A 24,024-nucleotide genomic window follows, 5' to 3' on the forward strand; every position below is an offset into this window, starting at 1 on the left:
AAAAAAGAGTTCCTTAAACATGAGGTTATTTCCCTGTTCCATCACTTGCTATATTATCTCCCTCAGAAATTTTCTCTGGACCCTGTTTTTTTCCTATTTTATTATTATTATTTTTTAAAACTTTTAATTTTGTATTGGATTGGAGTATAGCCAATTAACAATGTTGTGATAGTTTCAGGTGCACAGCAAAGGGACTCAGCCATACATATACATGTATCCATTCTCCCCCAAAGTCTCCTCCCATCCAGGCTGCCACATAACATTGAGCAGAGTTCCCTGTGCTATACAGTAGTGGACCCTCTTTCGAGGCAAGATGGTTTTCCTTCGTAACAGTTGATGTACAAGTCTATTTGTAAATAAACAACACTTGACAAGTTTTTGAATTGCATTCATGCACATTTTTAATTCAATTCTCACTATACTCCAGTAGGTGAGTCCGATATTTCCCAGAGACAATGTTAGCATGACATATTCAATGACATCCAGAAGCCAGGAGTAGAAGTGAGCTGGAATGCCCCTTACGTGGTGCCCCCAATTCCGTGACTGATCTACGTCTGACACATGACCTTCAGTATCTCCGAGGGAGCTATCTGGAGGTCACGCGTTACACCATTTCCCAGAACTAACTGAGCCATGGTAGACTCAGAATGGCCCACAGAATAGGAAACCACTGCCCAATTTTTCATCAGGAAAAAATTATCCAGGGGGTCACAAGATCAATTCGTCCACTCTGCCTTATCACAGCACTCATCTTTCCAGTCCTGAACTATCTTCAGGATTTTGTTGTTCACCACTGGGCCCTCCAGTCTTCGCATCATATCCACTCCATCGCTCTGTTTCTTCTCCCTGAGAAGGATAAGAATCAGGTTTGGTTCTCCTATGCTCTGTTTTCTTTTGCAGTGCTGGAAAATATGTAAAACCTCCAGGACAGAAATTTACCACCCATGAGATTGATATAGTAAGTCCTCTACATACGAACACGTTCCGTTGAGAGCACGTTTGTAAGTCCAGTTTGTTCATAAGTCCAACAAAGTTAGCCTAGGTACCCAACTAACGCAATCAGCTGTATAGTACTGTACTATAATAGGTTTATAATACTTTTCATGCAAATAATACATAAAAGCAAAGAAAACGTTTTTAATCTTACGGAACAGTATCTTGAAAAGTACAGTAGTACAGTATAACAGCTGGCATACAGGGGCTGGCATTGAGTGAACAGGCAAGAAGAGTTACTGACTGGAGGAGGGAGAGGAGGTGGGAGATGGCAGAGCTGAAGGCTCATCAGCAATAGGAGACGGAGGGTAAGCTGCACAACCCGTAGAGGACGCACGCACGAGACAATGTATGCCAGACAGGTGAACTAACTTACGTGATTGGATATGTGAATGCACGTTCACATCTCTGAAAGCTCGCAACTTGAAGGTTCCTATGTAGGGGACTTACTGTAAATGGAATATTGCCTGCCGTATCAGTAAACAAAGGATGTCACAGTCATCAGTGATTGCAACCCAATGGTGAGCTGGTGAGCCCCGAGGGAACTCAGGAAGGAAACAAAGAACACCTGCCATCTAGCAGCCATCAGACTGCAGCCACTCCCCACGGTGAGCCCTGAGGGAACTCAGGATGAGAAAACACAGGATACTGGCCCCAAGTAGCTGAGATACATATCAAAGGAATGATTTCAGTGAGCCCAGACTCTTGCATCTTCCCATACATAGAAAAGTGCTAAATGCCTTAACTCAAGATATCTGCTTTCCTTTTATTAACAGTAATCTTTTGTTCCTACCACCTGCCCTTTGTTGCAAAACTCCTGTATATCCTAGCTCCCCACTCGCCTCCTCGGAGCAGTTTTCTCAGGGTTACTTGAGACGCTGACTCCTGGGCTTGAAGTCCTAAAAATTCCCACTGAATAAAACCTACCTCTCAACTTTTAGGTTGTGAATATATCTTTCTAGTCAACAAACTCAAGATCAATGGTGCAGCTCTCAAGAGCTCGGGGATGAAGCCCAGGTGCCTTGGATCCACCGATTACAAGGTGTGGCAGGTGCCTCCAAGTGGCCCCAAAGATCCTTCTTCCTGTTATTCACACTCTCATGTAGCCCCCTCTCTCACTGGGCTATAGTGGGTCTGTGTGACCATTAGAATAAAGCAGAAGGGATGGGTCTTTCAAGATTCAGTAATAAAAGACTGTGGTTCTGTTTTGGGCACTTTTGCCCCCCCCCCCCCCGCCCCCTTCTTCCCTCTCCCATCACTTGTTCAGGAGAGAGCCAGCTGCAACGTTAGGAGCAGCCTTGCAGAGAGCAACTGAGGCCTCCTGCCAACAGCCACGTGAGTGAGCTTGGAGGTTGGTCCTCCAGCCTCATCACCCTCCAGTCAACACCTCAACTCAGCTCGTAAAAGAGCCTGAGTAGAACCATCCAGTTAAACTGCTCCCGTATTTCTGACCTTCAGAAATTTTACAACAAATGTGTGTTGCCTTATTAAGCATTGAGATAATTTATTCCAGGGCAACAGATAATGAATACACCAGCTGTTTCCTATGACCTTTACCCAGAATCCATCGATAATTGAGATGATGATGGTCTCAGGCACTGAACTTAGTGCCTTATAGATGCACTTTCTTCCAATCCTCATAGTATCTTCCGGAGGAGGATGCCAATCCAATATTACAGAAGGAGAAATAGATCCCCTAAGCCCTTCACAGCTGCAGATCTGGTAAGTGATGATAACACATTCATTTGTTTAAGACAGGAGAGAAGATGAAGAAACAAACAGTGTAAGAGCAGCCGGCTACGTTTTTACTTTGTATTTTTTTTTTTTACAGTTGGCCAAGAGGCACATGAAAAGATGCTCAACATCACTTAGAGAAATGCAAATCAAAACTACAATGAGGGGACCTCCCTGGCGGTCCAGTGGTTAAGACTCTGCACTTCCAATGCAGGGGCTGTGGATTCGATCCCTGGTCGGGCAGCTAAGATCCCACAAGCTGTGAGGCATAGCCAAAAATAAATAAATAAAAATTAAAATAAAAAAAACTGCAATGAGCTACCACCTCATACCAGTCAGAACGGCCATCATCAAAAAATCTGGAAACAATAAATGCTGGAGAGGGTGTGGAGAAAAGGGAACCCTCCTACATTGTTGGTGGGAATATAAATTGGTACAGCCACTATGGAGAACAGTGTGGAGTTTCCTTAAGAAACTAAAAATAGAGCTACCATATGATCCAGCAATCCCATTCCTGGGCATATATCCAGAGAAAACCATAACCCGAAAGAATACATGCCCCCCAGTGTTCATTGTAGCACTGTTTACGATAGCCAAGACATGAAGCAACCTAAGTGTCCATCAACAGAGGAATGGGTAAAGAAGATGTGCTACATATATACAATGGAATATTACTCAGCCATAAAAAAGAACGAAATAATGCAATTTGCAGCAACATGCATGGACCTGGAGATCATCATACTGAGTGAAGTAAGTCAGACAGAGAAAGACAAATACCATATGATATTGCTTATATGCGGAATCTAAAAAAAATGATACAAATGAACTGATTTACGAAACAGAAACAGACTCACAGACTTAGAGAATGAACTTATGGTTACCGGGGCAGGGGGAAGGGTGGGGGGGAGGGGTAGATTGGGAGTTTGGGATTGATATGTACACACTATACTTAAAATAGATAACCAACAAGGACCTACTGTAAAAAAACAAACAAACAAATAAATAAATATTTTTAAAATGCAAAAAAAAAAAGAGCAGACAGTAGAATCCAGGTTTGATTTCACACGCAGGAGTTGTGGTCTGTCAGCCACATGAAGGAAACTATAAATCCCCAGGAGGACCTCCCTGGTGGAGCAGTGGTTAAGAATCCGCCTGCCAATTCAGGGGACACGGGTTCGAGCCCTGGTCTGGGAAGATCCCACATGCCGTGGAGCAACTAAGCCTGTGCGCCACAACTACTGAGCCTGCACTCTAGAGCCCGCAAGCCACAACTACCGAAGCCCACGCGCCTAGAGCCCATGCTCCACAACAAGAGAAGCCACCGCAATGAGAAGCCCGCGCACCGCAACGAAGAGTAGCTCCCGCTCGCCACAACTAGAGAAAGCCCGCGTGCAGCAACGAAAACCCAATGCAGCCAAAAATAAATAAATAAATTAAATTAAATAAATAAATTTATTTTTAAAAAAATCCCCAGGAAAGGAACAAAGGTCGTTAGCAACATGTGCCGACAGCATTTGGGGTCCAGAATATCACTGCTGATGAGGAGCTTTCCTAGGGCTACGCATCCTGCACAGGGAACCCAGCGGATACTTACAGAGAGACCTCAGATCCCCACTTCCTCTTCCTGACGGCCTCACGCAGGAGGAGGATACCCCCAAACCCGATGTCGTTCTTGCTCAAGTCCAGGTATCCCAGAGTTTGGTTGTTGAGGAGCACGGAAGCCATGGCCCGGCAGCAGACGGAGGTGAACAGGCACTTTTCCAGCCTATGGGAGAGAAACAGGGAGCAGAGAAGTCACCACATCCTTCATCTGAGAGCTCAGCCAGCCTAGCTGCTCACAGCCTAGAAATCACACTCCGACCAGAATGAGTCATTTCATTCCAAGTAGCTTCTTTTTCTTTTGAAAAATGTTATTTTATTTTGGAGTATAGTTGATTAACAATGTTGTGTTAGTTTCAGACATACAGCAAAGGGATTCGGTTGTACATATACATATATCTATTCTTTTTCAAATTCTTTTCCCACTTAGGTTATTACAGAATATTAAGCAGAGTTCTCTGTGCTATACAGTAAGTCCTTGTTGATTATTTTAAATATAGTAGTAGGACTTCCCGGGTGGTGCAGTGGTTAAGAATCCACCTGCCAATGCAGGGGACAGGGGTTCGATCCCTGGTCAGGGAAGATCCCACATGCCGCGGAGCAACTAAGCCCGTCTGCCACAACTACCGAGCCTGTGCTCTAGAGCCCATGAGCCACAACTACTGAGCCCACGTGCCACAACTACTGAAGCCCGCGTGACTAGAGCCCGTGCTCCGCAACAAGAGAAGCCACTGCAATGAGAAGCCCGTGCACTGCAACAAAGAGTAGCCCCTGCTCGCCACAACTAGAGAAAGACTGCATGCAGCAACGAAGATCCCACCAACCAACAAACCAACCAACCATAAATAAATATAGTAGTAGTTTTTAAAAAAATTGTAGTTGATTTACAATGTTGTGTTAGTTTCTGGTGTACAGCAAAGTGAATCAGTTTATGTACATATATATATGTATATATATTTTTTTCATTTGTGCTCATCTAGAAATTTATTTCATACTTGAAAATATACTTCACTCACTCTAAGAGATGAATCAATATTTAAAACCCAAGACTAGGACTTCCCTGGTGGCACAGAGGTTAAGAATCCACCTGCCAATGCAGGGGACACGGGTTCGAGCCCTGGTCCGGGAAGATCCCACATGCCGCAGAGCAACTAAGCCCACGAGCCACAACTACTGAGCCTGTGCTCTAGAGCCCAAGAGCCACAACTACTGAGCCCGCTCGCCTAGAGCCCGTGCTCCTCAACAAGAGAAGCCACCGCAATGAGAAGCCCGCGCACCGCAACAAAGAGTACTCACTGCTCGCCGCAACTGGAGAAAGCCCGCACGCAGCAATGAAGACCCAACACAGCCAAAAATAAATAAATAAATAATTAAAAAAAAAAAAAACCCCAAGACTAACTTTCTGGAGTAAAAGAATTGTGACCTCCAGAACTCCCTTCGAGTAGTTAATTATCAACAAAAACGAAATCCATTATCAGGACTAATCTTAGAAATTAAGGATGTAATATAATGTGATTTAAATGCTCTAGACTTATGTGATATCACTTATATGTGCAATATTAAAAATAACACAAATGAGTATATATGCAAAATAAAAGTGAGGCAGGAGATAGATGGGCTCCAGGCTAGACATTTACAACTGGCCTCCTGTTTACACTTCCTTGGGTGAGAAGAAGATGGGCTCCAGGCCAGACATTCATTCCCAGCCCCCTGTTTACATTTCCTGAAGCAAGAGACAAACGGACTCCAGGACTACATATTTATGACCGGATTCCTGTCTATATTTCGAGATCTGCACCTCGATATAAAAACCAGTAACAGAAATAGGGTAAATAACCAGACACTGGACATTTTTATGGCAGGGACAGAGTGGGACAAACCCTGTTAAAAGATCAAGAGGTTACGTATTTCCCATCCTTGGAGCAAGGGAGACGTTGCATATATGCAGAAAGGCTCCTTGGGGGTCAAAAAGGAGGGGCACCACCCCATAGCATGTGATGCTAAGGCCGTCCCATAGGCCTCTGGGCTGAAATCCATCTTGGAAAAAAGTTGCGCACGCAAGTTGGGGAGGGTCCTAGGGCAGGTCAGGTGTGGAAAAAGAAATCAGATAATTGGCCACAGGTAAACAAAGACCCGGAAGAACTGCCATATATGAATGACTTAACCGCCTCTTTATGGGGCTCCTGGTCATTAGGGGGGACGCCCACACCCTTCCTCTCCGGGTGTGCGTCTCTGCCCTGCTTCTATCTTAACTAAGCAAACTGTTTCTCTGTGTGCTCTCCCACTTGTTGTTGTGCTATGTCTCTAATAATTGTACCTGTTTTACACGTTTCTTTTTTGCCTCCGTGAGAAATGCATTTTTCACTGGGGGCAAGAGCCAGCGGGTGTGGTGGCTGGAATTCCTGGTTTTCATCCAGGCTCCCCAGGTTCAGTTCCTGGGCTGGGAATTAAGATCTCGCTTCATGCCACCTCTCACTGCTGCCTCTCCGAGATCAGAAGCAGTCTCAGAGACATAGAAAACAAACTGGTGGTTACCAAAGGGGAGAGGGAAGAGGGGAGGGACAAATTCGGTGTATAGAATTAAGAGATACAAACTATTATGTATAAAATAGATAAGCAACAAGAATATATTGTACAGCACAGGGAATTGTAACCATTATCTTATAATAATGTTTAATGGGGGTATAATCTATAAAAATACAGAATCACTATGCTGTACACCTAAAACTAATATAATATTATAAATCAACTATACTTCAATAAAAAAATAAAAGCTAACATTTCTGAGTGAAAAAAGTGATCTAGACTTAGAACCCAGATCATACCAATAGTGAACAGAAAATGCAGGTAGGAAAGCGGCAAAAAAAAGTTGTATATGTATAACTGAATCACTTTGCTGTACATCTGAAACTAACACAACATTGTTAATCAACTATACGCCAATAAAAAATTTAAAAAATAACTCAAAAAAAAGTTTCAACCTTTGTCATCAGAGATGTCTATAAATCTTTTCTAAATATTTAGGGTAACCACTAAAACAATTAAAAATAGGATGAATTCTTTCAAATCACTTGGCTAGTATGCATGTTACCATAGAGACCTTTAGGAGAAGGAAAAAAATATATACAAAAAAAAGATTCCCTAAGCATAAACATTGATTTTGGAAGACTCGCCATCTAAGGTATTAGTCTAAAATTAACAAATTTTTCTTTATCTTTCATTGAATGGAAGAATTTAACAATGGTCCTTAAACTCTAGCATTCACGGGAATCATGGGAGGTGATTGTGAAGCACAGACTGGGGGGGTCCCCACCCTCAGGGCACCACAAGATCCAGCAACCCCAGTTCTGGGTATGGACCCAAAGGAATCGAAACCAGGATATGGGAGGGATACCTGCACCCTCAGGTTCATAGCAGCACTATTCACAATAGCCAAGACATGGAAGCAACCTCAATTCACATCGACAGATGAATGGATAAAGAAGATGTGGTATATACACACAATGGAATACTACTCAGCCAATAAAAAGAATGAAATTCTGTTTGTGACAACATGGGTGGACTTTGAGGGCATTATGCTCAGTGACATAAACCAGACACAGAGAGACAAATGATGCAAGAATTTGCCTAACAACTTCCCTGATGAAAAGGTTCCTAGTCTGAGGACTGTACGTTGAGAACCACTGCTCTGAAGTTTCCAAGTCCTCCAACCAAATGGAGGGAACACCCCCAGAAGTGCAAAACAGATTCCCACATTCTACCCCAAGAGAATTTTACAGACACTTGGTCTCAAAGAAGGAAACGGGGACAACTTACTCAAGAATCCGTAGGCCAGAGTCAGGGTTCATCAGGGCCTGACAGAGCAGGATAACCCCGTCGTCCTTCAGGCTATTAAAACCAAGGTCCAGACTTCTCAGGGTTTTATTTTTATCAAGAGCAGAAGCCATATCCCGACAGCACTCAGAGGTCAAGGCACAATTTCTCAGCCTGCAGAGAAACACCAACCAAAACACCCTTAGCTTTCTTTCCTGCCTTTTTTTTTTTTGGTATAACAGCTTTATCAAGATATAATTTACGTGCCATATATTTCACCCATTGGAAGTGTACACACCATTGGTTTTCAGTATATTTACAGAGTTGCACAACATTTACCACGATTCTAGAACATTTTCATCACCCCAAAAAGGAAAACAGTGTACGTTTTAGCAGTCATTCCCAATTTCTTCCCCCACCCACCCCAGCTCTAGCAACCACTAATCTGCTTTCTCTTCCTCTCAATTTGCCTATTCTGGACATTTAATATAAATGGAATCATACTATATGTGGTCTTTTGTGATTGGCTTCTTTCATTTAGCGTAATATTTTCAAGATTCATCCACGTAGCAGCATGTATTAATATATAGTTTGTTGCTTTTTATGGTTGAATAATATTCCATCATATGGATAGACCACACTTTATCCATTCATCAGCTTTTGGACACTTGGATTGTTTCCCACTTTTTTGTTACTACAAATAATGCTGCTACGGAAATCCGTGTACAATTTTTTGTGCAGATTTTGTTTTTATTTCTCTTGCATGTATACCAAGGAGTAGAATTGCTAACTCATGTTACGTCTCTGTTTAACCTTTTGAGGAGATACCCATCTGTTTTCCAAAGCAGCTGCACCATTTCCTGCTTCTTTTTGGGATCCTGAAAGCTTCAATGGGTTCAGGGGATATTGTGTGTCAGTTCAGCATTTCTGGTTTTAGGAGCCAGCAAATTTCTTTAGGGTTTAAGACAGTCTGAGTTTAATTTCTGTCAGTGACAGCCAACGTGCCCTGATACCCAGGGGAAGTCATCTAAAGAATTCAGGATAGAGTGAGATAAATACCAAACAGGATATCACTTAGTATGTATCCTGGTCCATATCACCGAGGTTGTTACATGACTCACTTCAAGCAGAAAGCCAGGTCACATTACATTATTCTGATCTCAGAGGTGTAACACTCACTCCCAAACTCTAGGAGTTAGAGGAATACATTGGATCAGAGGTTCCCAAACTTTCTCCATTTATGCCCTCCTTAGCGTCTCACTTTTTTCACATCACCCCTGTACTTCATTAAATTTTGCCCTCTGGAATTCGCTGGTGGTCCACTGGTTAGGACTCCACGCTTTCACTGCCGAGGGCCCGGGTTCAATCCCTGGTCAGGGAACTAAGATCCCACAAGCTGCACGGCATGGCCAAAAAATAAAATAAAATCTGTTAAAGAACTTTTTTGCGATGCACTCGCTCTCGTGATCGCAATTGCTAAAGATGGAGCTTTGCAAAGATATGACATCATTGAAAGGAATGTAGCACAACCTGATGTTAGAACAGAACTACCTCAAGCTAAGAGTTCTTGCGGCGATGAACAGATGTCAGTATCTCTTACATTTAAAATATCCTGCAGCGCCTCTGTGAGTTCACCCCTGGGTACCTCGGCACACAGTTTGAGAACTCTGCTGCTAGATAATTTGCCTCTGAAACTGAAATCATAACCACCTTCCTCTTTATTATGCTTTCTTCCAGTATCAGCACAATGCCTAATATGCAGTAGGCACTTAATAAGTATGTTGCATAAATGGACACATATATCACAATCGCTCTCCATCGCCCTATTCTACTCCAGAGAGTTCCAAAAAGAGGACATTTGGGGACTTACACCAGCCTCTGCAGAGGATACTGAGAGCATTGCAAGGCATTCCAAAGCTGTTTCGCCCCGTCATCCTTCAAGGCATTTTTTGCCAAGCTCAGATGGGTCAGATTCTTGTTACTCGTGAGAGAAGAGATAAGACTTTTGCAGGAAAGTGACGTGAGGTCACAGTTCTCCAACCTGTGGGAGGGACACACACAGACGGGATGCAATTTAATTCATGCCTGTGACAGGATTTTCCTTGTCTCATGCTGAGAGATGAAGATTTCAATCAGGGCTTTCCTTCTACATGCAAACGCCTCATCCTACTTCTGTTAAAAGCTCTTAGGGCTTCCCAGATTTAAGGAGGAGGGGATAGCAACTTTGATGTGAGAAGCAATTGGGGATCAGGAAAACAGTTACAGAGAGGGATGAAGAGGGAAGAGAAAGGGACCAGCAATGACCAAACAGTAAATAACATATATGGAGGTGACCTGGGAAGAGACACCATCTCACAAGGTAAAGAAAAATAGAAACATGCACTGAAGACAGACGCGGGCACTCGTATTAGAGAAACTAAGATGTATAGGAAGGTCCTGAAAACGTTTTCATGTGTGGTGAGGGAAGTGCAAACGTAAACAAGAAAGTATCTAATGTTGTAATAACTTTGTATGGTGACAGATGATAACTATCTAGACTTATCATGAAGATCATTTTGTAACGTAGAAAAATATCAAAAAATATACTAGAGAATGGACTTGAGGATATGGGGAGGGGGAGGGGTAAGATGTGACAGGGTGAGAGAGTGGCATAGACATATTAAAAAAAAAAAAAGAAAAATATCAGATCACTGTGTCGTACACCTGAAACTCATATAATATTGTAAGTCAATTATACTTCAATTCAAAAAATAATAAAGTGGTACTTGAGTCATAAATAAACAATAACATGTTATTTTCTGCTCAACAGATTGGCAAAAGCAGTAACAGTAACAAGAGTCAGATGAGAATTTGGAGTTGGGGGAACTTGCATACACACCACTGGTGGGACTGCAAGTTGGTATCAACAGTCTGGAAACAAGCGTGGTAGGACTGAAGATGAATGCTCTCCATGACGTGGCAATTCTACTAGCGTGTGTCGGTGTGTCAGGGTGTGTGTGTGTGTGTGTGTTAATAGCTCAACTATAGGTGGCAAGTAAGATGGACACCTAAATTGTTGCACATTCATACAAATGTTATCCTTCAGCACCAAAGAGGAACAGCCTATAGAAACAACAAAACACTGAGGAAGACTAAAATGTCGGTTGATTGGAAAACGCACACATGCTCAATGAGGCCACTTATGTGAAATTCAAAGCACTGCAAAACGGTGCTCTGTTTAAGGATCCATATACAGTATTATCAGTGTAAATACAAATAAGGAGCCTGATCGACCCAATTCAAGATGGCTGTGGGGGGGTGGGGGTCATGGGATTGGGGGTTGATATGATCAGTGAGGAAGGAAAATAGTACTGTTAAGGTTCTACTTCAAAAACTGGATGATGGATACACCAGGCTCATTATAGTTATATATTCTAGGATATTAGATGCAAATATGTACTTTTATGTAGTTCCGTCTCTCTCTCTGTCTCTCTGTCTCTCTCTCTCTCTCAGCTCAAGCCTTCATTGCCCCATCTATGTCATTAACAATCACGACTTAATTTTGCTCCATTATACACACATTCCCCCACTTCTGTTTTTCTCCTAGAAACACTCAATCTACCAAACAACTGGGCAACGGCATGACAACCACAAAAAAGACTCACGACAGCTTCTCCAGTTGGGCCACTGGCAGGTGGTGACATGGCCCAAACCTCCCCAGGGAGCTGCGTTTCAGCATTAGAGTCTTCAGGTGAACGTTGTTCTTGAGATTCCTGGCAAGATCAGCCCAATTTCTCGGGCTGAAAGGGCAATCTTCCAACCTGCAGAAGCCACGCGAAAACGCTGAACCTTAGCTCCTGGGGAAAATGGTACCCACATAACCACCTAGACCTCACCTACTGTCTCACATCCTTGTTCTTCACCCAAGAGTGACTGGAGGGGTGATTTCCACCTTCCCTGAGTAAACCTGCATCAAATTCAGCGTCTGAATTGCAAATAATCAATAGAAAATAATACACACTCAGGGCCATGGCAAATTGGCATGGGTGAACTGTCGGGCTCTAATTCCAAACCAGGGACTTGATTCTGCCCTTGAAATATAACTTCTTTTTACATTTATTTGCCAAACCATTTTCAGGATAAAGAATGAGATTCAGTCAAACTATGGCCCTTGGACCAAATTTGCATTACCACTTGGTCCTGTACAGCCTGTGAACTGAGTGATCTAAAATTTTTTTTTAAATTTATTTTTGGCTGTGTTGGGTCTTTGTTTCTACACACGGGCTTTCTCTAGCTGCAGCGAGAGGGGGCTACTCTTTGTTGCAGTGTGCGGGCTTCTCATTGCGGTGGCTTCTCTTGTTGCGGAGCACAGGTTCTAGGGTGCACGGGCTCAGTAGTTGTGGCACGTGGGCTCAGTAGTTGTGGTGCACGGGCTTAGTTGCTCCGTGACACGTGGGATCTTCCCGGACCAGGGCTTGAACCCATGTCCCATGCATGGGCAGGCGGATTCTTAACCACTGCGCCACCAGGGAAATCCCTAACATTTTTTTAAATAGTTAAAGAATATTTTGTGGCACATGAAAATTAAATGAAATTCAAATTGCAGTGTTCATACATAAATAAAATCATTAGTAAATTATATAATTATTACAGTTATTAATAATACAATTGATACTTAATAAATCATTAAAGTTATTGATGAACTCTATGAATACATAATTATTAATCATAATAAAGTTTTATTGGAACACAACCATGCCTATTCATTTGCATATTGGCAATGGATATTTTAGCACTCTGTCACCACTATTTAATTCAGATGTTATAGCAGAGTTGAATAGTCGTGACAGAGACTATACGTCTTGCAAAGTTGAAAACATTCCTTACCTGGCCCTTCACAGAAAAGGTTTGCTGAACACTGACACCGATAATATTATAGTAAGAAAAATTAGGAAGTAATGAGTTTTAAGTGTTACCTTTGTTTTTTAATATAATTTATTTGATACTAAGTTTATGTGAGTTAGTTTTTTAATAATGCTGTTTAACAACCCTCACCAAATTACTGAATGTTTAACAATCAGCTCTTGCAAGCCAGGGTGGGCTGGCCCAAGCTCACCCTTAGGGCTATGGTTTCTCTATCTCAGACACACCTGGGACATCAAATTGTAGTTTTCAAGCTGAGTGAAACTTAGAACCAGAGGGTAAAATGGTGGTTGCAGAGGCTGGGGTGGGGGAAATGATGGTCAAAGGGCACAAACTTCCAGTTAGAAGATGAATAAGATCTGGAGATCTAATGTACATCATGGTGACGGTGGTTAACAAGACTGTAGTGTGTACTTGACGTTTGCTAAGAGAGTTGATCTCAAGTGTTCAGATGGTGGCTTTGTGAGATGGCAGATGGGTTAATTAGCCTGATTGTAGCAATCATTTCACAGTGCATACATATATGAAATTGTCACCTTAAAAAAAATCTGAGTGAACAGCCATAAAAAAGAATGAAATATTGCCATTCGCGGCAACATGGATGGACCCAGAGATTATCATACCGAGTGAAGTGAGTTAACGACAAATATTTTGATATCACTTATATTGGAATCTAAAACATAATGTAAATAAATTTATTTATAAAAGAGAAACAAACTCACAGACATAGAAAATAAACTTATGGTTACCAAAGGGGAAAAGGGTGGGGAGAGGGATAAATTAGGAGTTTGGGATTAACAGATATATACCATTATATATAAAATATATAAACAATAAGGGTTTACTGTATAGCACAGGGAACTATATTCAATATCTCACAATAACCTATAATGGAAGAGCATCTGCAAAAATAGATGTATAACACAACAATGTAAAGCAATTATACTCCAATAAAGATGTTAAAAATATATATATGTAGGGCTTCCCTGGTGGCACAGCGCTTAAGAATCCCGCCTGCCAATGCAGGGGACACGGGTTAGAGCCCTGGTCCGGGAAGATCCCACATGCCGCGGAGCAACTAAGCCCGTGCGTCACAACTACTGAGCCTGCGCTCTAGAGCCCACGAGCCACAACTACTGAGCCTGCGAGCCACAACTACTGAAGCCTGCACGGCTAGAGCCCGTGCTCTGCAACAAGAGAAGCCACCACAATGAGAAGCCCGTGCACTGCAACAAAGACCCAACTCAGCCAAAAATAAGTAAATAAATTTATAAAAAATATATATATGTATAACTGAATCACTTTGCTGTACACCTGAAACTAACACAATATTGTAAATCAACTATACTTTGATCAAAGAAAAAAGCTGAGTGAAACTGACAACTGATTACAATAAGATGTCAGGCAGGCTGAGCATGTAACCCCCACCTCTGCATGGACCGCCTGGGTGCCAGGGTTCTGTCTCCATCCCTCCCCGTCTCACCTCAGACACTGTAGAAAACACTGGGGGTGTTTCAAGGCGTTGCACAGAAACTCCATGACCTGGCATCTCACTTCCGTGTCTTGTATTTCCAAGTATCTCAGGTACTGGTTTTCCACCAAAACTCTGATTAAGTCTTCATTCAACACGAGGGGGCTCACATGCCTAAAGCTGCAGAGGTAAGCAGTGTCCGGTTATCATAGGCTCGCATCAGCCCATCAGCTCTTTTTTCTTGAAAAGTTTTATTGAGGTATAATCGACACACCAAAAAAAGTGCATCTATCATATATCTAATGCACCCAATTTCATGAGTTTGGACGTGTTCATACACCCATGAAACCATCACCACAATCAAGGTGGCTAATTAGTTTTTTTTCCCCTCCAGCTTTGTTGAGATGATACAGATAACAACGTATCAGTTTAAAGTGTACAGCACTTGTTGATTTGATGCACTTACATATTGCAAAATGATTACCACCTGAGCATCAGCTAACCGCCTCCATCTGGTCACATACTTACCATTTCTATTTTGGGGTGAGAACATTGAAGGTCTATTCTCTTAGCAACTTTCAAGTATACGATACAGTATTGTGAACTATAGTCACCATGCTGTGCATTAGATCCCCGGAAAGTATTCAATGTTTAACTGGAAGTTTGTAGTACATTTTGACCAACATCTCCCCATTTGCTAATTAGTTCTTCTTCGTTCAATCAGTCCATAAATGCGTGAGGCCCCTTTCTGTGCAGCCCAGGGCTCCAAACTGGATTCTCTTCTCAGCTCAGCCTCCTAGTTGGACGACCTTACATGAATCACTTAATCTCCCCAAGCTTCATTTCACGTCCTCGAGAGAGCTCATGACATTTTCCACTTAGGACGGTCGCGAGAATGAACACAAGTGATGCCTGTAAGAGGTTCTGCATAGGGCTTGATGTAGAAAGGGAGGCACTCAAAAAATGGGAGCTAGGGATTTCCCGGGTAGTCCAGGGGTTAAAACTTCGCCTTCCAATGCAGGGGGTGTGGGTTTGATCTCTGGTCTGGGAGCTAAGATTCCCACATGCCTTGCGGCCAGAAAAGCAAAACATAAAACAGAAGCAATAGTGTAACAAATTCAATAAAAACTTTTAAAAAATTGGTCCATATCAAAAAAAATCTTTTAAAAAAAATGGGAGTTAATGATAATCATTATAATAACAGGAGAGAAAATAGGTCAGATACTGGTCAAGTGGGCCATTTCAAGGAATTTTGATGAAGTATTGAGTTTCTGGGTTTTAAAAACCATAGGGAGAGGGTGTATAAGGTAATAGCTAAGAGAACTGATTCTGGAGCCACTGATTCTGGAGTTTAAATCTGTATTCCAATTAGGTACCAGCTGTGTAACCTCGTGCCCTAGCTTCCTCATGAAATACCTACTTCTTTAGGATGGTTGTGAGTTTTAAGAGCACTGAAACACAGTGCTGGACCTAAGAGAGCCCAGCAGAGGGTGAGTGCTACATAAATGTCTGTACATTTTTTGCTATTGAAGATAATGTTGCAGTGATGTTCTCAACCATTCTTCCGAGTATGTGCATATGTATTTACCTTGGGTGGATTTAAAAAAGTGGACCTTGGGGTCAAGGTGCACATGCATTTTTCATTTCGTAGAGCTTGCCAAACTGCAGTTGGATCTGGCTCACCTTCTTCCCTCTTTCATGGAAATCTTGACCTGTGACACGCAGGGGCCTGCTAAGCGTGGTGCATCACAGAAGTGGGGTGTGGTGATGGAGGAGGCGAGCCTCAGACCACCTGAGATGGAGAGCGTTCCCCAAAGCTTACCAGCTGTGTGATCTCAGACAAGTCACTTAACCTCTCTGGTTCTCCCTTTTAAAAAAATCAGGATAACAGTACTTACCTCAAAGGAATGCAGTGGTAAACCATACTAAGTACCTGCTTAGCACATGACGATTCGAGCAGTAAAAACAACTAGGAGTTTTAGTTTTTTGAGGAACCTCCATGCTGTTTTCCACAGTGGCCGCCAATTCACGTTTTCACCAACAGTGCACTGGGGTTCTCTTTTCTCTACATCCTCACCAACACTTGTTATCTCTTGTGTTTCTGATGACAGGTGTGAGGGGATATGTCATTGTGGTTTTCATCTGCATTCCTCTAATGTTTAGTGACGTTGAGCCTCTTTTCATGAGCCTGTTGGCCATCTGTATGTCTTCTTTAGAAAAACAACCTCACTTACATGTGGAATCTAAAAAATAACGAAACTCATAGACAAAGAGATCAGATTTATGGTTGTCAGGGGTGGGGGGTGGGGGAATTGAGTGAAGGTGGTCAGAAGGTACAAACTTCCAATTGTAAGACAAATAAGTGCTGGGGTGACTGTAGTTAACACTGCTGTGTGGTAGATTTGAAAGATGCTAAGAGAGTAGACCATTCAATCACTGGGAAAGAACATTCTGGTAACTGTATGAAGTGATGGTTGTTAACTAAACTTACTGTGGTCATCGTTTTGCAATATATGCATGTCAAGTCATTATGCTGTAAAACTTAAACCTACAGTGTTATATGTCAATTATATCTCAGTCAGACTAGGAAAAAAAACCTATGGACGCGGATGCCTTCAGCACGCCTAGCGTGAGCAGAGAGGGAAACAGTCTGTTTCCATGGAATTCCTTCCAACTAGGATGTGTTTTATACTCACATCAGTTTTTGGAGTTTACAGTGTGGATGTTTCAGTGCCGTAGAAAGGACCTTCACTGAATCAGGATCCATAGTACTGTTTGTCACAGCCAGGACTTCCAAACTCTCGTGTGTCCTAAACACAGAGCAGAAGTCTTGCCACCAGAGATAACACCTATCACTGCCCTCTGGTCTGTGTGGGAGAAAAAGGGAAAAGGGCTCATCGTTAGAGATTAAGCTTGAGAAAACCTACTAGCAAGCCCAGGGCTTTCTTATGACCACAGACCCCTTTATGACTGTCATAAGATGCCCTCATTTAAGAAGATGCCCAGCAAAACTGTTACAGGATTTGTCATTTCATCCCAGGAAGACTCGTGGCCTCACTTCTATTTTCCTGTGACTTAGGGAGAAAGAGAGTTGCCTTTTAATCACTTAGAATTTATATGGGGGCAGAGATTAGGATGCAAAATATAATCCATAGTCTTACTCTGTGCATATGAAATTGTTACTAAAAAGAAAAAACTCTATATAGGAACAGAATAAGGGAAAATTATTTGTGCTTTTTGGGGGACTGGGGGAGGGGCACAGTGAGCGCAGAATCCAAAATCCGGAGCAAGACCAGCACATAGTGTCTTTTGGCTCTGGGAGAACCTCTAATTTCCCCTTCATTCTTCCCCATCATAGAAAGTCTCGTTGGACAGCACTTCCTTAGAGACTAAAAGGCTTATGATGTACAGAATTGGGGTGATAGATGAAACGGAGTCCCCACATACATGGGAAGGAGGGTGTGAAGCATAGAGGCCAGGTAGGTGAACCACTCCTCTTGTTGGTTTCCAGGATTCTCCCAGTTTTAGCATGGAAATCGGCACCCCAGGAACACCTTCTGTTTGTTTGTTTGTTTTTAACATCTTTATTGGAGTATAATTGCTTTACAATGGTGTGTTAGTTGCTGCTGTATAACAAAGTGAATCAGCTATTCATATACATATATCCCCATATCTCCTCCCTCTTACGTCTCCCTCCCATTCTCCCTATCCCATCCCTCCAGGTGGTCACAAAGCACCGAGCTGATCTCTCTGTGCTATGCGGCTGCGTCCCACTAGCTCTCTATTTTACGTCGTGTTCTATTTTTAAGACTGAAAGTCCCATGTGCAAGGGATCCCCTCAAGACGGAGGTGGTCGCCCTAGATGCCCAGGAGATGGTAGGCAAGGTCCCTGACAGGACCGTGAATCTATCAAGGGAGAGATGGGTGCACTTACCCAGAGGCAGGAAGGGGATCCGGGTAGAGGCTGCTCGCTTTGGTGATGATCAGGGTGACAGTCAGCTCTAACTCCTGCAAATGTCCACAGAACTTAAGGCAAAAGGCAGACACTTGCACGTCTTTGCTTCTGCTGATGACCAAAGTAGCTTTACGACAGTTGTTTAGGATCTGACTCACAAATACCTCCTCCCGGATTTCATGCAGACAGTTGAATAGCTGTGGGACTCCGTGGTGCGGGGTTGGTGGGTCACATTCATGGCGCTGGGCTGCGACCTTCAGCAATTTCTTCTTGTTGCCCAAGGACACCTTGCATCTGAACACCTGCTCCACGGCTAGAGCGCATGTGTCATTTAAAAGGCCAAATAAAAAAAGCGCCATCTGGGCGAGATGGTTTCTCTTTCTTCCGGGATGTGCTATCAGGCGTAGGACGTGGAACCGGTCCAACACATGGAAATTTCTGAGTCTTCGTGGGAAGCAGAGAACATACAACAAGGCGGCAAAAAATTCCTGAAAGGTCAAGTGGGCAAAGGCGTAAAGGTCTTTGTTGCCCACCACCCTTCGAAAAATATTCACGCTGAGAAAAGTCTCGATGTCCGTTTCATCCAGTCTGGCCAGGCTGAGATCTCTCTTATTAAACACCCATCTCCTTTCCCACATGCCCTCTGCGGCCAAGGAGCACAGACCTTTCAATTGTTCTTGGTGAGTCTTATTGAAAAGATTTCTAACCCTGGTTGGAAACAAGCTGGAAAGAAAGTACACGAATACAGCTGTGGCGTTTGGAAATGTGTGCAGGAGATTTGCTCCTCTCTCCATCTGCTGTTTCAGACAAGAACATACCATCCAGCAGATGACAGGCACCTGGCACATGGAGAAGAGAATCGTGTTTCCCATGACAAAACTCAAGGCTTCATCAGCTTCGCTCTTGTTTCTGAAGTACGTCCTGAAATACCTGGATCTCTCAGGCACACTAAACCCTGTAAGGGTTATCAGAGACGGGCATTTCAGAAAGGGATTCAAGTTCTTCCAAGAGGTGAACCTCAGGAAGATGATTAGCGTGGCCCCGGGAAGCATTCTTTTGCTCAGCAAACTGGTCAGGAGGACAGACCAGGGCACCTTCTGGCTCCAGTCTTCACTCAGGTCCTCTGGTCTATCTATGAGGGTTGAGGTTAGTTCCTCGAAGCCATCAAAGAGGAGCAGAAGCTGGTCTGCTTTGGATATGATCTTGGACGCCAGAGCCCGAGACCCGGACAACTTGCGTGCAATGAGCTCAGCGAAGCTCTGCTCGTCCAACTGGCCCATCTCCTGGCAATGGAAGTAGAAAGCGTTCCAGAGCTTGTGGGCGTAGAACTTGTTTTCTGCCCATTCTAACATCACTTTTTTGGCCAGGCTTGTTTTTCCAACCCCGGCGACCCCCTGAAGAACCACAGTTTTGGGCTGTCTTCCTTGAGGTTTTCTGGGAAGAAGTAGACAGGGTAAGAATGTCTCTTCTCTGTGTAGGTCTTGGTAAAAGAAGTCCATGTGGTTCCCAGGCCAAGCGGTCCTGTTCCATAGGGTCGAATATTCATTCATCAAGTGTAGTCTGTACTCCCGTAATTTATCTGGATGAATGAGATGGGAGAGATACGGGGTACAACGTCAGTTGTTTGTGAGAACTAACCGAACAATCAGGAAACGAGCCTTGATGTCTACATCCAGCTCCAGGACACAGTGCATCAATCGCGCACGTTTCCGGAGAGCAGTGCGTCAATTAAGAAGCTGCAAGGGACAGAACAGACAACTTGAAGTGGCTTAGACAAAGCAAGAACTGCTCGTTACATAAGAAGTGGGGGGCGGTTATAAAGCTCTGGAAATTGGTTCAGTGACCCCATAGCTTCTATTGGCACCGCAGTTCTTTTGGTCCCTACTTCCTATTTCTTAACTCTCAGAAGATGGCTGGGGTAGCTTTATCTATGTTATTTGTATTTTTTAAATTAAAAAATATATTTTTAAAATTTTATTTTGGCTGCGTCACACGGCTTGTGGGATCTCAGTTTCCCCGACCAGGGATGGAACCTGGGCCCTCGGCAGTGAAAGCGCTGAGTCCTAATCACTGGACCCCCAGGGAGGTCCCTAGAATCCTACTCTGATGGTCCAGGATAATGGAGACGGGGAAGGAGGGATGGATTAAGATAGCTGCTGTGTTTGCCTACCTACTGACCATTCCTAGCCTGGCAACAGCACCCTAAATTTTTTGGAGAACCGCCCCCTTCCCACTCTCCGGCCGTCACTTCGGACGGTGGCTGGACCTACCATCAAGCTGCCTCATAAGCACATGAGCCAGCGCCCACCCACCAGAGCATTTCACCGCGTCATTCATCGAGGAGCTCGTGGTCTCAGTTCATTCAAGGGAGTGAGCTCCAGGACTTGTGTTGGAAAAACGAGAAATAAGCACTCTTTTTTCCTGCTGGTGTTGCTAAGGGCAGCTGGTGGCAGAAACGGCTGGTGTGCAGAGGAGGGACCACTCAAGACTGAATCCAGTGGAAGGAGGGAGAGAAGTGATGTCTCGAGGAGGTAGCCTGAGCCCCTGCATCCAGCTGGGTTGGTGGCTGGACTTCCTGCTCAGGTGAGTGCCCAGCTGCTCTTTTTTCTGAAGTTCTGCTTCACAGAAGGGACACTAGACATGCTCATTTACAGTCTGCCTCGCCTTGGGGACGGGGCTTCTCATCCCCACCCATAGCCTGTTTCCCACCAGAAGCTGCACAGGGCCAGCACATACCAGACTCATCTTCCTCCAAGTTCATTTGTGTTTCTCTTGGGTTCAAGGCCTCTGGTTCCAAGTTAGGTAAAATGTCTGGAACAGACAAACAAAGGAGCCCCTCACTGGAATGAAAACGTGGACAGAACAGTGAGAGCAACACGGAGGTAACAGGACCTTTTAGGATAGCGGCGGCCACGTCACTCACGAGTCTCATTCTCTCACCACCTTAGTTCAGGGAGAAGAAGAGTACCTAGACCTCCCATCGCGATGTTAGGAAGTGAGAAAATGATGGTATGTCAGAAGGTCCTTAGGAAGGTGTTTAATAACATATACATGTACAGCCCAGCCAAACACTGCACTCACACACACACATATATGTAAAACACAGAAACACTTTAATATACATGTATGTGCATTTAGGAAGCAACCTAAATGTCCATCGACAGATGAATGGGGAAAAAAGATGTGGTACATACATACAATGGAATAGTACTCAGCCATGAGAAAGAATGAAATAATGCCATCTGCAGCAACATGGATGGAATTAGAGACATGTGGAATCTAAAAAAATGATACAAACGAACTTATTTACAAAACAGGAATAGACCCCCACACACAGAAAACAAACTTATGGTTACCAAAGGGGAAAGGTATGGGGAGGGATAAATTGGGAGATAGGGATTGACATATACACACTACTATATATAAAATAGATAACTAATAAGGACCTACTGTATAGCACAGGGAACTCTACTCAGTACTCTGTAATGGCCTATATGGGTAAAGAATCTAAAAAAGAATGGATATATGTATATGCATAACTGATTCACTTTGCTGTAATAACACCTGAAACTGAAAATAACACAACACTGTAAATCAACTATACTCCAATAAAAATTAAAAAAATAATAAAATAAACAACAATATCCTACTGTATAGCACAGGGAACTCTACTCAGTATTTTGTAATAAGCTATAATGGAAAGAATCTGAAAAAGAATATATATATATATTCGTATATATATATATATATACGGATCACTGTGCTGTACACCTGAAACTAACACAACACTGTAAATCAACTATATGTCAATGAAAAAGGGAGCCAATTTCCAAATTAAAAAATAAAACCATAGTCGAAAAAAATAAAAAATAAATGCTTTAATATACATGTATGTATGTGCATATATGTGTATATATCTTTGTATGTATATATTTAGATGTATAAGGAAATAAAGTGTAAATATAGTGTGTATATATATAGAGGTGGCTAGTGAAGCGTTTAGTTCTGTAGCACCCAAGCCCAACCCCATCTTGTATACCAGATTCTTACTCACCATTCAGCTCCATCTGTACCCGAAGACACAGTTCTGCCTGGTTCATCTTGGCGAAGATGTCGTGAGTCACCTCCCAAGCTAGGCGTCCAGGGAAATACTCGATTAGGAGGTGAACCACCTCCCCCCACCGGGCTGTCTTCAGCTGGTCCCAGCTGATCTGGAGAGAGCCAGGTCTGGGGCTCTCTTCCACTAAAAGCTGCTTGAACCTCTGTAGATTCTCCTTGCTTAAATAGACCATGTACAGCATGACTCCGTCTTTGAAAGGGAAGGTGGAGGAGGAGGAGGATGAGAAGGAAGAAGGGGAGTGAGAGGAGAAGGAAGGGGGGGAAGGAGAGGAGGAGGGGCAGGAGGAAGAGTCAGAACTCCAGTTCACATCGCTCATCGTTACTCAAGGCCGAGAGCCTCGGTGCCAGCGACAAGGAGGACCAGTTGGAGGAGAGAAGAGACGGGACCTGGGGAGACATGAAGTTACAAGAACGTGAAAACGCCGCCCCAGGGGACAGATTTATGTAATCCATATTGGATGGAGCATACCATGTGCTGGCTATCGTCTTCCCTCCCTTCCTCAAAGATTCTCTGGCCTGCGGAAAAACCTGGGAGCCCCTCCAGTATTGGGGCTCAGTGTTTAGACTCAAAACCATTTTGTAATTTTTAATTCTCTATGCCACTTATTAGGAAGGCGACTTTGGGAAAATTGCAGAGCCTCTTTGTGACTCTTTTCTCATCTCTGATACTGGGATTTTATCATATGTGCTCTTGGGGTTGTGAGGATTCTCAGAGATACACCCACAAGTACATTTAAGACGGTGCCTGGTTCATCATAGCTAACAATGACTCAGGGCTTCCTTCTATACCGTGATTATTTTAAAGGCTCAATGGGAATTTATAAAAAGCACCTGGAATCAAAGGTTTATTCTCTTCTATGCATCTTCTTGCATCTTCTCCACCATATGTCTTTCTTTTGTCTTCTTCCATCGTGTTTATTGTGTGTAAAAAGTGGAATGTGGAGGAGAAAACAATGAAGTCACTAGGGGGAGTGGGGCTTTCGCTTTGGTCTACCTACTACTCGTATCCTATTGCTTCTCTGAGTTATCTTTTTTATGTATTATCATCTGTTAACTCTCGTCTCCATCACCCGAGAACTTCCTGGATACTTAAGTCACCATGTAATTGGGCACTGACTCAAAGTTTTATCTCCTTCAATTCACTGCAGTGGTTTTGGAGAATTGCAAGCTCCCTGTGGATGACGACCACCTCTAGAAGCCACGCTACTTAAACTTCACCTCCACTCTTGATTCTGTTATTCTGATATTTGAGCAAAAAGAAAAAGTCTACATTAAGAAAAAAGAAAGGTCTCAAACAACCTAACTCTACACCTCAAGGAACTGGAAAAAGAAGAATAAACTGAGCCCAACTGGACCTGGTGAACTCAAGTATCTGATATAGTAACTGTAAGAAAGTGATGTGGAAAAATAGGAGATAGAAGAGAGAGGAAAACAACAC

The 24,024-nt window shown here is 43.2% G+C and overlaps 1 protein-coding gene across 1 annotated transcript; it reads right to left on the reverse strand.

The window, feature by feature from the left end:
• Nucleotides 1-4,317: 4,317 nt before the first annotated feature.
• NLRP8 (NLR family pyrin domain containing 8) lies at nucleotides 4,318-22,903 on the reverse strand. The gene is made up of 9 exons (XM_059905388.1): nucleotides 22,522-22,903; nucleotides 21,204-21,278; nucleotides 18,447-20,046; nucleotides 17,209-17,379; nucleotides 14,525-14,692; nucleotides 11,784-11,939; nucleotides 10,010-10,180; nucleotides 8,143-8,313; nucleotides 4,318-4,492 (listed from the first exon to the last, which is right to left on the reverse strand). The coding sequence occupies exons 1-9, from the start codon at nucleotides 22,901-22,903 to the stop codon at nucleotides 4,318-4,320; spliced, it is 3,069 nt and encodes a 1,022-aa protein (XP_059761371.1).
• Between the last annotated feature and the right edge of the window lie 1,121 nt (nucleotides 22,904-24,024).

This window comes from Balaenoptera ricei, chromosome 19 (assembly GCF_028023285.1).
Source record: "Balaenoptera ricei isolate mBalRic1 chromosome 19, mBalRic1.hap2, whole genome shotgun sequence".
In the NCBI taxonomy this organism is placed as follows: Eukaryota; Metazoa; Chordata; class Mammalia; order Artiodactyla; family Balaenopteridae; genus Balaenoptera; species Balaenoptera ricei.